At 45.5% G+C, this 11,308-nt stretch overlaps 1 protein-coding gene across 2 annotated transcripts in view; it reads left to right on the top strand.

The window, feature by feature from the left end:
- The window catches only part of Tmod1 (tropomodulin 1), a 67,626-nt gene that overhangs the window by 28,041 nt on the left and 28,277 nt on the right, over nucleotides 1-11,308 (top strand). The window contains exon 3 of one of the 2 annotated variants that reach the window (XM_005362133.3): nucleotides 7,977-8,133. The exons of the other annotated variant lie outside the window; for it this stretch is intronic. Within the exon in view, the coding sequence (XP_005362190.1) occupies nucleotides 7,977-8,133 (157 nt within the window). The remainder of the gene's footprint in view (nucleotides 1-7,976; nucleotides 8,134-11,308) is intronic. 2 annotated transcript variants of the gene reach the window in all.

The raw sequence follows: 11,308 nt of genomic DNA on the forward strand, positions 1-11,308 counted from the left end.
CTGTTACCCCAGGAACTTGGGAGGCTGCTGCAGGAAGATTGCTAGTTTGAGGTCAACCTGGACTAGAGAGTAAGTTTGAGACTTTATCTTAAAAAGAAATAATAATTTTAAAAAATAGAGTACCGTAGGAAATGTGGTTAGTTTCCCCTCTATGATTATTTCCAAGAATATTTTAAGCTTTGTGCTTCTATCATTTAAAAACATTCTTTGTTTTTTTAGTTTGTTTTAGTTGTTTTTTTAAGTTTTTTTTTTAGTTTAGTTTTGTTTTAGCTGTGTTTAGTTTGTTTGGTTTTTAGTTTTTTAGTTTGTTTTTGTTTGCTTGTTTGAGACAAGGTCTCGCTACATAGCCCTAGCTATGTAAACCAGGCTGGCCTCAAACTCACAGAGATCCGCCAGTTTCTGCCTCCCCAATGCTGACATTAAAAGCATGTGCCGCCATGCCCAGCTTAAAAATGTTTTTAATTAAAAACCCACATGTGTACCTCTTTCTCTAGCCCAGTGCCAGGAGCGGCAGAACACTACAAGAAGAGATGTCCTGACTTCCTCTATGTGGGATTTTAGTGTGATAGCAAACTTGGGTCAGACATGGCAACCTGGCAGCCCATAGCTGAGGCCACTTTTTATTTGTCCTGGATGTTATTTTGCAAATGTTGAGATTACATGTCAATGTTTTCAAATCAAAAGAGTTCACATTAAAATAAGCAGGTTTAATCAGCCCCCCCAACCCACACACACAGTTGTACACGTCATCAGTTTGTGGAGCTGGGCTCAAAAGCCACATGCCACAGTCAGCACTGCTCCCAAGGGTCCCAGCTGTCATTGTAAGCCGATATCAGAGCCTATAAATCCATTCCTTAAACCCATATGGACTTTTCCTTCGAAGGCAAAATGGTGGCCACCGTGGCAAAGCCAGAGTTCTTGTGTGGTAGGCTTACTGTAGACATACTTCAAAAGAATGGGACTCGGATTCCTCGGAAGACAAATGGCTCCCCTTGCCCGCAGGCTTCCCGGAGTCTACCACCACAGGTGGTAAATTACAGCCTGGCATCCTGTCCAGTGGGGTGACCCCTTTAGGATACTGACCAAGATGATTGAGATTTCTCTTCTGTATCCGCTCCATCCTCATCACCTCCCAGTGTCTTTGCTTCACCTGGTTGGGTCCTGACTCTATAAACCTGCACATAGCCTGGACACACATTCATAATGTTCATTCTGTAAATGTTTGTTGAGTCATTTTTGTAAAATGTAATGAAAGATATATTCTACACATATGTGATCTTGACATACATATTCTCCTGGCCACCAAGATGGGGATGAGGGCTCTTCTCCACATTGGCTAACCTGGGTATGAGAGTCAAGTTTTGATTCTCAGCAAACCTGATAGGTGATTTGGCAGTTTTTTCTCTCTACCATCTCCTTATGGTTCGTTTCGCTCCTACAGCACATTAGGATGGAGGATACGGCAGCATTTCCCGTCCAGCTGGTTCTGATCCGATCATTCCCAGCGTCCCTGCTGGCCCTAGCCTGAGAACAGCCTCCCTTCTCAGCATCCCAGGATCGCTTGAGTTCATTGTTGCTTTGGCTATTTTGATAATCTTTTTTCATTGGGAAAAAAAAACAGCTTTATTTATTTATTTATTTATTCGTTTATTTATTTTTGGACATAAGCCACACATCATCCAATTTATCCATTTAAAGTAGACGATTCCGTTTTTGTAAGTCTATTCACAGCTGCCCAGGCTTCACCACAGCCAATTTCAAAACATTTCCGTCACCCCAGACAGGAACTTCTTGACTTGCTGGTCAGCCCCTCTCCTTCTCGTCTGTCTTAGCTCAGGCTGGTGTGATGATGCACAGCAGAGTGCAGGGTTTCTGTACTAGAACCATCTTTTCTATAAGAGCCTTGAGTTCTGGGGGCTTGGAAGCTCCAGAACAGAGTCTGGCGTCTGGGGAGGGGGGAAGTTGTCATGGAGGATCCCTTTCTGGCTTGGGCTCAGCTGCCTTCCCACTATGTCCTCTTGTGACAGATGGCTGAGGAGGGGCACAGCAAGCTCTGTGAAGTCTCCTCTTGGGAGGACTCTAATCTTGTTGGATCAGGGCTCTGTCTTCATGACCTCGGTTATCCTTTATCATTTCTACACAGATCCTATCTCTAATACAGTCGTGTTGGGAATCGGGGCTCCAGTGTGTGGTTTGGGGGTAAGGGGCAGAGCTCGATCTGGAGCACCAGCCTGGAGCAACAAGTGAGGTACTTTTTGGCTTTATAGACTGGACTGTTTTGGCCATCACATTGCAGAGAATTGTGGCGTTGGCCTGGTCAGGCTGCCTTGAGAGACACCCATCATAGTTTTTCAGGTTAGAGGTCATGACTCCTGGGACACTGTGTGCCTTTCAGTTCCTGAGAAACCAAGGCACCCCCTCAGGCAGTGAGACAGTCAGGCCTCCTGTGTACCTTGGTGTTCCCTAAAAGTCAGCGAAGAATATAGAAGCTTGGCTGATGTTAGTTAAGCTCGTATACCCTGCATATCCTGCAAATGTCATTGCATCCCAGCAACTACAATTGAACTGACCCTGGCAACCGCCATTATATTCCTTTCCTGATAAGGTAGAAAGTCTGATTGCTTGCAATAGACTTGACTCGGCTTCAGTCTTGCTGAGACCCCTCCAACCAGACTTGGTTTTAACTTCCACCGACCATACCAGGAGACCTTGGCTTGTTAAGTGAGCGCTGGTGCTTACGTCACATAAATTCCAGCATATGATAATTGTTTGGCGTCTGACTTCTTTCACTTAGCATGCTTTCCGATTCACTCACGCTGCGGTGCTCTATTCCCCGTCACGGTCTGACAGTTTCAGCAACACAGATCTACCATATTTTACTTATTCATCCATCCATTGATGGAACTTAGCACGTTTATTTTTTGGCCATTATTAATCATGCCTTATGTACATTTGCACACAAGTTTTGTGGCTAACCTATGGTGTGAATTCTTTTCCCATTTCTAACTACACATTCTGGGTCATAAAGTAATTTTATTTCTTAGCTCAGGCCAGTGTAATAAAACACTGCAGAGTGCAGGGTTTATGCGCCAGAACCAAGTTCTGGCGGCTCGGAAGCCCCGGGATAGAGTCTGGAGTCTGGGGGATAGAGCTTCTTCAGAAACCTCCAAGCTGCTTTCCAAAGAGTCTCTGTATTATCACACGCCTGCCAGCTGCCAAGGTCCAGTCCGACCACGTTCTTGCCAACACGTGTGTTTTTTATGGTGTCTGTCCAGCGTGAGTTGCACTTTGTTGATGGCTAGTGGTGCTGAGTGTCTCTTCATATGTCTAGTGGACATCTTTGAAAGAGGTTTATGGTTTGGTTTGGCTTGTCTTTTTTTTGAGTCAGGGTCTCATTGTGTAGACCAAAGTGACTTCAAACTCTGTGTCATGCCGGCTTCAGCTGGAATTACAAGCATGTGCTACTTCACCCAGCTTATCAGGGATGTTTTATAATGGAAGATTTATTTATTTTGTGTAGGGGGTTTTGTGTGTATACGTGTTCATGAGTGTGCATGTGTGTGTGGGGGGTATATGTGTATACATGTTTGTTAGTTTGCATATGGTGACCAGAGGTTAGTGTCTAGTGTCTTCCTTGTTAGCTTCTCGCCTTATTTTTTTAAATAATGTTTGGTTCTTTGGATGGTCCATACATTTATATAAGATCCATTGATTACATCAGCCCACCATTGCCTCCCCCAACTCCTCCTAGTGTCCTCACTCTGTGTCTCTCCCAGCTTCATGTCTTTTTATTTATTTATTTTTGTTAATAACCCCGAGTCCAATCTGTGCTACCCGTATGCACATCCACCCCATCTTTTTGCAACATGGTCTCCCACTCAACCTGGAGCTCTCCGGTTAGGCTAGGGGGTTGGCCAGCAAGCCAGGGACCATCCTTCTCCACCTCCCAAGTTCTGGGATTACAGGTGTTCACTGATTTGTGTGTGTGCTAAGGATCAAACTCAGGTCCTCACGCTTGTGTGGCAAACGTTTTACTGACTGAGCCATCTCTTCAGCCCCCTCGTCAGGAATTTTATATGTTCTTTGAAAAATATCTATTCAACTTCTTTGACCATTCTTTAAATTGTTTATTTTTTGTCCCCTATTATTGAATCCCACAAGAAACTCATGCATTCTGGATATTGTACTCTTATCAGATATGTGATTTAAAGGCATTTCTCCCATTCTGTCTCTTTGCCAGTGTCCTTTGAAGAACAAATGTTTTTAATTTTGGTGAAGTCCATCCAGGGAATTTTTTTTTCTTCTTCTGTTGCTCATTGTTTTGTGTCATATCTAAGAAACCATTGCCTAATCCAGAGTCTGAAGATTTATGTCTACACTTTCTTCTAAGAATTTTATAGTTTTAGCTTTTACATTTTGGTCTTTGATCCTCTGTGAGTTAATATTTATGTACACTGTGAGGTCATATGCTGTTTTTGAAAACAAGTTCAAGTGATAAATAACTAAGTTTTAAAAGATGTAGCTCTCTTTGATTTTAACTGAAGATTCTGTGAGACTTTTTCAATGTAGCCTTTAATGGAAAGAAAATAAACTTTGAGCCCTAATAAGGCTGACGTGGTCACAATGTACTTTAAAAAGTCGATGAGCTAAGAATCTCTAGAAAATACTTTTGAAATTTTGGTTTTGAAAGCTCAACTTCTTTCATTAAATATTTAACTTAATGAAACCATGTTTTAATATGTTGTATAACTAATATTCATACACACATTAAAACCATCTTTCCTTCCATAGTCTATGGCCCTGATTTGATGTAGTGGTTCTCAGCCAGAACAGTGCTCCCACGCAGAAGACTCGGTAGTGTTTGGAGATGGTTTTTGTTGTCATAGGACTGCTGACCTCTGAAGGGGTAGAAACCAGAGCGACTATTACCAGTGCATCAGATCAGCTGCCATGACCCTGTTATCCAGATTAGCACACCATAATGCCAAGGTTGGGAAACCACACCGGCTAAGCCAGGGTCCTCTGCAGCAAAGTCTGAAGGTGATGAAAGTTTAGAACCCCTTTTCAACCTCATGGTTTATTTTTTTTTCATTACAATACTGAGCCCCAACCCCTTCCTGTCATTAAAATCTATGGTACTCTGGTGAGGTGGCACACATCTGTGACTGCAATAGAGAGGAGGCTGAAGAAGGAGCATGGCAAAGTGGAGACCTCTCTTGGCTACAGAATGATACTCTGCTTGAGAGAGAGAGAGAGAGAGAGAGAGAGAGAGAGAGAGAGAGAGAGAATCATAAAGCAAATAAACCAGAAAGAATTATGAAACCCTTTATGGAGATGAAAATTCCATGCCCCTTGAAGGGACCATCGGGCACTTACCTTCAGGGATTAGCTCATTTCATATTTGTGTATCTGAGTTCCTTGGATTCTAGAACATATTTGGATAACTCTTTTCTACTACCCACATTTTGAATGACTGTCCTCCTGCTAAAATGTGTCTTATCTGATAATAGAACTGTGGGACGCTATCAGTTGGGGGTATTTAATATCTCAGCGCTGCTGAGATGGCTCAGTGACTAAGAGCACTGACTGCCCTTCCAGAGGACCTGGGTCTATTTCCAGCACATACACGGCAGCTCATAACTGTCTGTAACTCCAGTTCCAGGGGGTTTGACACCCTCACATACAGGCCAAACACCAATGCACATAAAATACATACTAATGAGTATAGCAGTACAGGCCAGTCCTTCACATTACTTAATTTTAACTTCCCCCAAATATGTAAGAGACAGCCATCATCATTATCACTCACGTTATGTAGCCATAGAATACAGGGTCAGGGGGGGCTTGGTGAATGCCATTCTGGTGTTCCACCATTAGTCCCCGACAGGGCTTAGATTTGATGTAGCCTCATGTCACAAAGCAGGTGGGTCACCCGCTGTGGAGAGCCATGAATAGACATAGCAGGCAGTAAAGTGTACCATTACCCACTAAGCCACAAGAAGCCCCTGCCATGGGCTAGAAGGAGTAGACCCCCACATCTAGCTTTAGGAAGCGCCGTACGATCTGTACCTGCCTGCGGAAGCGTGGCTCGCCTGCGAGCATCGCCACAGTGGATGCTGTCTGTGAACCGCTGTGACTCTCACGGCATCCTTTGGATTCCCTCAGATCAATTTATGTTTGTTTTTCTGCCTGCTGGTCCTCTTCTCATAAAATACCAATGTCTCTGCTGGCCTCTGGTCTGTGTTTATTTGCGCATACCCCAGCCCCCACCTTTGAACCCCTTGTCCCCAAGTCTTGCAAACTGTAGACCCTTGTGACCCAATGTGAGGCCACACCCTGCTGCTGTTGAAACCACAGCAGGTGTGAGCACTTCATAAGCAGCCTTAGCTATTAGCCGGTGGTGTCTCTCCCCCAAGCTTCATCCCTGTGGGCATGCCAGTCCCGTGATCTCTCACCCTCTCCTCAAGAGGTCTTCAGGGAAGGATCCAGCATGTTGTGAGTGACAAGGAATAAGCACTTCAAGGGAACCCACACTTGAGATAGGAGTGACACCAATTTGGTTGATTTGGGGGTGCAGCTAAGATTGCACACCTGCCCCTGAGGCATCCCCTTCTAGCTCTCTAAAAGTAAGGGGCACAGATTGTATGAGAGTTAGAAAGTTTACCTCTCCCCCAAATCTAAGGGAATACCCTGGGTTTGTGCATGAGCTACCCCTGATGATGGAGGTGGGTCTTGTATCTATCTGTTGCTTTCATTGGTTAACTAATAAAGAAACCGCTTGGCCTTTAATAGGATAGAAAATTAGGTAGGCAGAGTAGACAGAACAGAATGCTGGGAGAAAGAAGCCGAGTAGGTGAGTCACCATGATTCTCCCACTCCAGACAGATGCAGGTTAAGATCTTTCCTGGTAAGCCAGCTCGTGGTGCTACACACAATATTAGAAATGGGTTAGATCAATATGTAAGAGCTAGCCAATAAGAGGTTAAAACTAATGGGCCAAGCAGTGTTTAAAAGAATACAGTTTCCGTGTAATTATTTCTGGGCATAAACTAGCCATGCGGGCGGCCGGGTGCCGGGGACGCAGCCCCGCCATTCCTATTACTACACCTTGAAACTCTTTGGGCAGTCTTTCTGTGTTCTGGGCCTCAGTTTCCCCTTGAAGGAAGGGTTACATAAAAACTGGTCTCTATGCATCCTTGAAGCTCTCATTGTCTTTGATTCTTGAAGTGCCAGGGGCTGACTTAGGTGAAACCCATTTGAGTGACTGAAATCCCTGTAATTAGGAATCGACTTTAGTAGTGAACCCACACCTACAAGTCTCCCCATGCTTGAAGGAGAGAACAGAGCAACTGGGTGATGCTGTCATTCTTGAGAGACTCATCTCCAGAGGCAGCATTTAAAATATGTAGCAATCAGTTCTCATGAGCATAGACCCACCAGACCCCAAAGGCCATAGAGACTGTGGACTGTGTGTGCCTTAGCTGCTTTGTCGTTCTGTCAAGCCTTTCTCAGGCTTGTTGGGGGAGGGTTTCCCTCTTTGAGTCATCTTCCATACAAGATTCTACCAAGCTCCCTTGGCTTCTTTCTCGGATCATTTACCATGCTGTAGCAAATATAATTTTGTGTCTAAGTACCGAGTTCCAAGAATCTCTCTATGCTCAGCCTATGTTGGTTACCCTATTGGTTAACACCATACATTTAAAACGGTTACTGGTAGTGACACCAGAGGACTGAGCCCCACAGCTCCTCTCTGCCCCTTAAGTTGCTGTGTGACCTGGGACAAGTCCCAGCCCTTCTCCAGCTTTCTGGTTCCTTACATAGAAAAAGAAAGGACTTGGCTGGATTCTCCAGCTTGGAGGCCCCTACTAGTCTGTGTTGTGTTTCTGGAGAACTGCGTATCTATAGCTGCTGACTGCTCTCTCTCTCTTTCTCTCTCTCCTTCTCTCTCTCTCTCTCACCCACCACCCTCATCTTAGAATGCACTGCTCCCCGCAGGCCTGAGGCAGAAGGATCAGACCACCAAGGCGCCCACAGGCCCCTTTAAAAGAGAGGAACTTTTGGATCACTTGGAAAAGCAAGCGAAGGAATTTAAGGATCGAGAAGACCTGGTTCCCTACACAGGGGAGAAACGAGGTACTAAACCACACGGCTCTCATGAGCTTGTCCTTCCTGAGGCCTCACAGAGGACCGCTTGTGTGCCCTGCCCTGTGTTGGGCCAAATGTACCTGGGCCTCTCTTGGGTCCTTCCTGCCTGAACAGTAAACAGTCCCTAACCCCAAAGCATCATCTATGGTGTTATATTCAATCAGTTGGGGATGGTTTGAGGAAAAAGACTCACCCAGACAACCAAAATGTCTCCCCAGATCCTCTTTAACTAGGGTGTATTGGTTATTTTTCATCAAAACCTAGATACTTGTAAGGGAAAGAGAAAGCTATTGCTAATGACATCAGAATACGAGACCTAAACAAGGACCATTCTGTAGAAACGAGGAGCAAGGCACCTCACCCAGCTCCCTCTGATCTGATTCTACTTTCTTTAAAATCTCTTTTTCTGGCCCCGGTGTCAGCCTTCATCTCTTTTCCTGAGATACTCTGCTCCAGCAAAAAACAAGCCATCTAGAAGTCTTCAGAGAATCATAAACAGACACTCTCCATGACAATCCGAGCTTCAGGTCCTCCCTGGCCTTTTAGAGTGTGCCTTCTTGCATGCTCTACCCGGTTAGCTGCAGCATCTGTGGACCAGAAGGATGATGAATAGGGCAGACCAGAAGTCTGAGTTCTGTTCTTACTGCAGGAACTTTTTACCTGTCCCCAGGCTGTGAGTACTCTTCCCTGCCACCCAGCTCTATGCCCCCTGGGTGTGTCTAGTAAGAGATGCTGTGGTTAAAAAGAGCCTATAGCCCAGGTTCTACTACTTATTAGGGATGAGAGCTCAATGAATTACTTCTGTTTCCTCTTCTGGCGAACTAAATGAGAACATTCCCAGCCTCCTGTGACTTTTGGGAGAACTGAGACACGTATAGACCCACCCTGGTACACAGCAAATATTATGGACACATGAGCTATGACAGTCATGTTCCATCTGCCCTGACCTGTCTTTCAGGGACACTGCCCCTGTCTCCTTTGACAAGGTGTACCGCCACTCTCTGTCCCTTCTTGGGTATTTGCCATCTCAGGGACCTGAGTGAGTCTTTTAAAGCTCTTCACATTCTCTCTGATTCTCCTTAATCATCTTCTTCTCTCAGGAGCTGGTCCCTGAGGGTTGGAATGTGGGTGATTTTTGAGTACCTGGTAGCCCCAACTGGCAAAGGGGCTAGCCTTCTGTAGTGCTGAGCGAAGCGTGGGCTGAGCGTGAGTTATGGGTGATGAATGTGTCCCGCTCCAGTGACATACTGCCTTAGCCCACAGGCCCATGAGTGTCCTGTGTCTTGTTGCATCCCCAGTACCAGCTACACCTTGCTCACAAAAGGTGAGTATTGTTGAATTAAAGCAATGTTTTAATTGATTGTGTCCCCGATTCTCTTCTCATTCCTCCCACGGCCCCTATCTGCAAGAATATAAACCTGCCGAATCTGGGTCTGTGTCTACAGCTGTCCCCTCTGTGTCCCTGTTGTCAGCCGAGTGTGTGACATTGTGTGGCTGCCTAATGACAGAATGTGGAAGCACAGAGAGGCAGACATTGTGGAGGGAGTCCAACCATCGTCAGCCCTGGGTTGGAGCTTTTCCAGGCTCTCCTGGAAGCTAGAAAGTTCCAAGAGACTCAAGGGGCATGTGAACCACAAAACTCGAAGAGTGCTGGGCTGGGTAGTAAGAGGGGGCAGGCAGCGATGGCAGGGAGGAGGTTTGCGGAGTGGACCCAATGAAGACTGTACGCTCTAGTGATGTTTCACCCAAGGGCCTGTGGCATAAGCAGGGCTGTCTGGCTCCCGCAGTCCCTCCTGCACATTTGAAACCTGAGGAAACAGAGTCTGCAAGGGCATCAGCAGTGGCCCCGGGGCAGCAGTAGAAAAGCTCAAATCCCTTATGTCCCCATATGCGGCAGGCTTAAATGGTCCAACAGCATTGAGAATGTAATTGGAGTTGGAGACATGACTCGGAGGGGGCATCTTTTCTTCCAGAGGACCCAGGTTCAATTCCCAGCCCCCACATGGTGACTCACAAATGTCCATAACTCCAGTTCCAGAGGATCCAGTGCCCTCTTCTGGATTCCAGGGGCACCAAGCATGAGTATGGTGCACAGACATCCATTCAGCCAAAGCCCCCACACACATAAAATAAAATAATAATAGCGTTTAACAGAATATGATTGATGGTAGCTGAAATTCTTATGGATTAAATAAGTAGAGATCTCCACAGAGGGGCTAAGGCCAGAGGTATCTCATGCCATTAGTCCAGGCTTTCCTGAGAATTTAACCCCCCACACTGGGCCCATAGCTAGCTTAGGCTGAGGAGAAATAGCACCCAGTCAGCCCAAGATTCTGCAAGATGTGCTGGGAGCCATGCATCTGTGTAAACATCCTCGAGAATTTGGAGCAGGAGTCACTCACATGCAAATGGAGAGGTCAGAATAGAATTCCATGCAAGATATTTTCATTAGAATTCGATTTGGCTGCATATGCTGGGAAATTGCATAAATAGAAATTAAAAAGTTAAAGGCTGATTAGCCATCTGCCCACTGCCAGGAATCAAGGTCCTCTCTAGCTTTTCTTTCTGTTTCCCCGTAATATATCATTATCTTTACGGCCCTTCTAGCTGCTGGAGGACCAGCCATTCTAATGCTCACATTCCAACTAGGGAGAGAAAGAGAAGAAAAGAAGGTTAAGTCCTTCATATGAGGATCATGGAGTCACATGATCGAGGAAGGACCTGTAGCAGGGGGCTAGTAAACCACAGGTCTTAACTATTTACTGAATGTTCACTTACTGCGTCAGTCATGTCCACAGTGGAGCTACAGCCCCAGCTCTTAGGCATTTTCTTTTCCTTGTACGTTTCTCCCTTTGTTTAGAATCTCACCTTACCGTAGAGTTTTTCATACATTTCCCCTCTATGATTTTATTGTGTGCTTTGCTTGCAGAGGTAAGTGATATTTGCTAAAAGAAGAAAACAAAGTATTTTTTTTCCCCGTGGAATAAGCACTGATCCCATGCCGGGACTGGGGGTGGGGTTCTAGACAATTCTCTCCCTGTTCTCTTTCCTTTTCCCAATCTGTTTCTGTGGACTGGCTTATTCCGAGTATCGCCTACAAGTGAAACCAAACTCTCTCTCTCTCTCTCTCTCTCTCTCTCTCTCTCTCTCTCTCTCTCTCTCT

This window comes from Microtus ochrogaster, linkage group LG5 (assembly GCF_000317375.1).
Source record: "Microtus ochrogaster isolate Prairie Vole_2 linkage group LG5, MicOch1.0, whole genome shotgun sequence".
NCBI lineage: Eukaryota > Metazoa > Chordata > Mammalia > Rodentia > Cricetidae > Microtus > Microtus ochrogaster.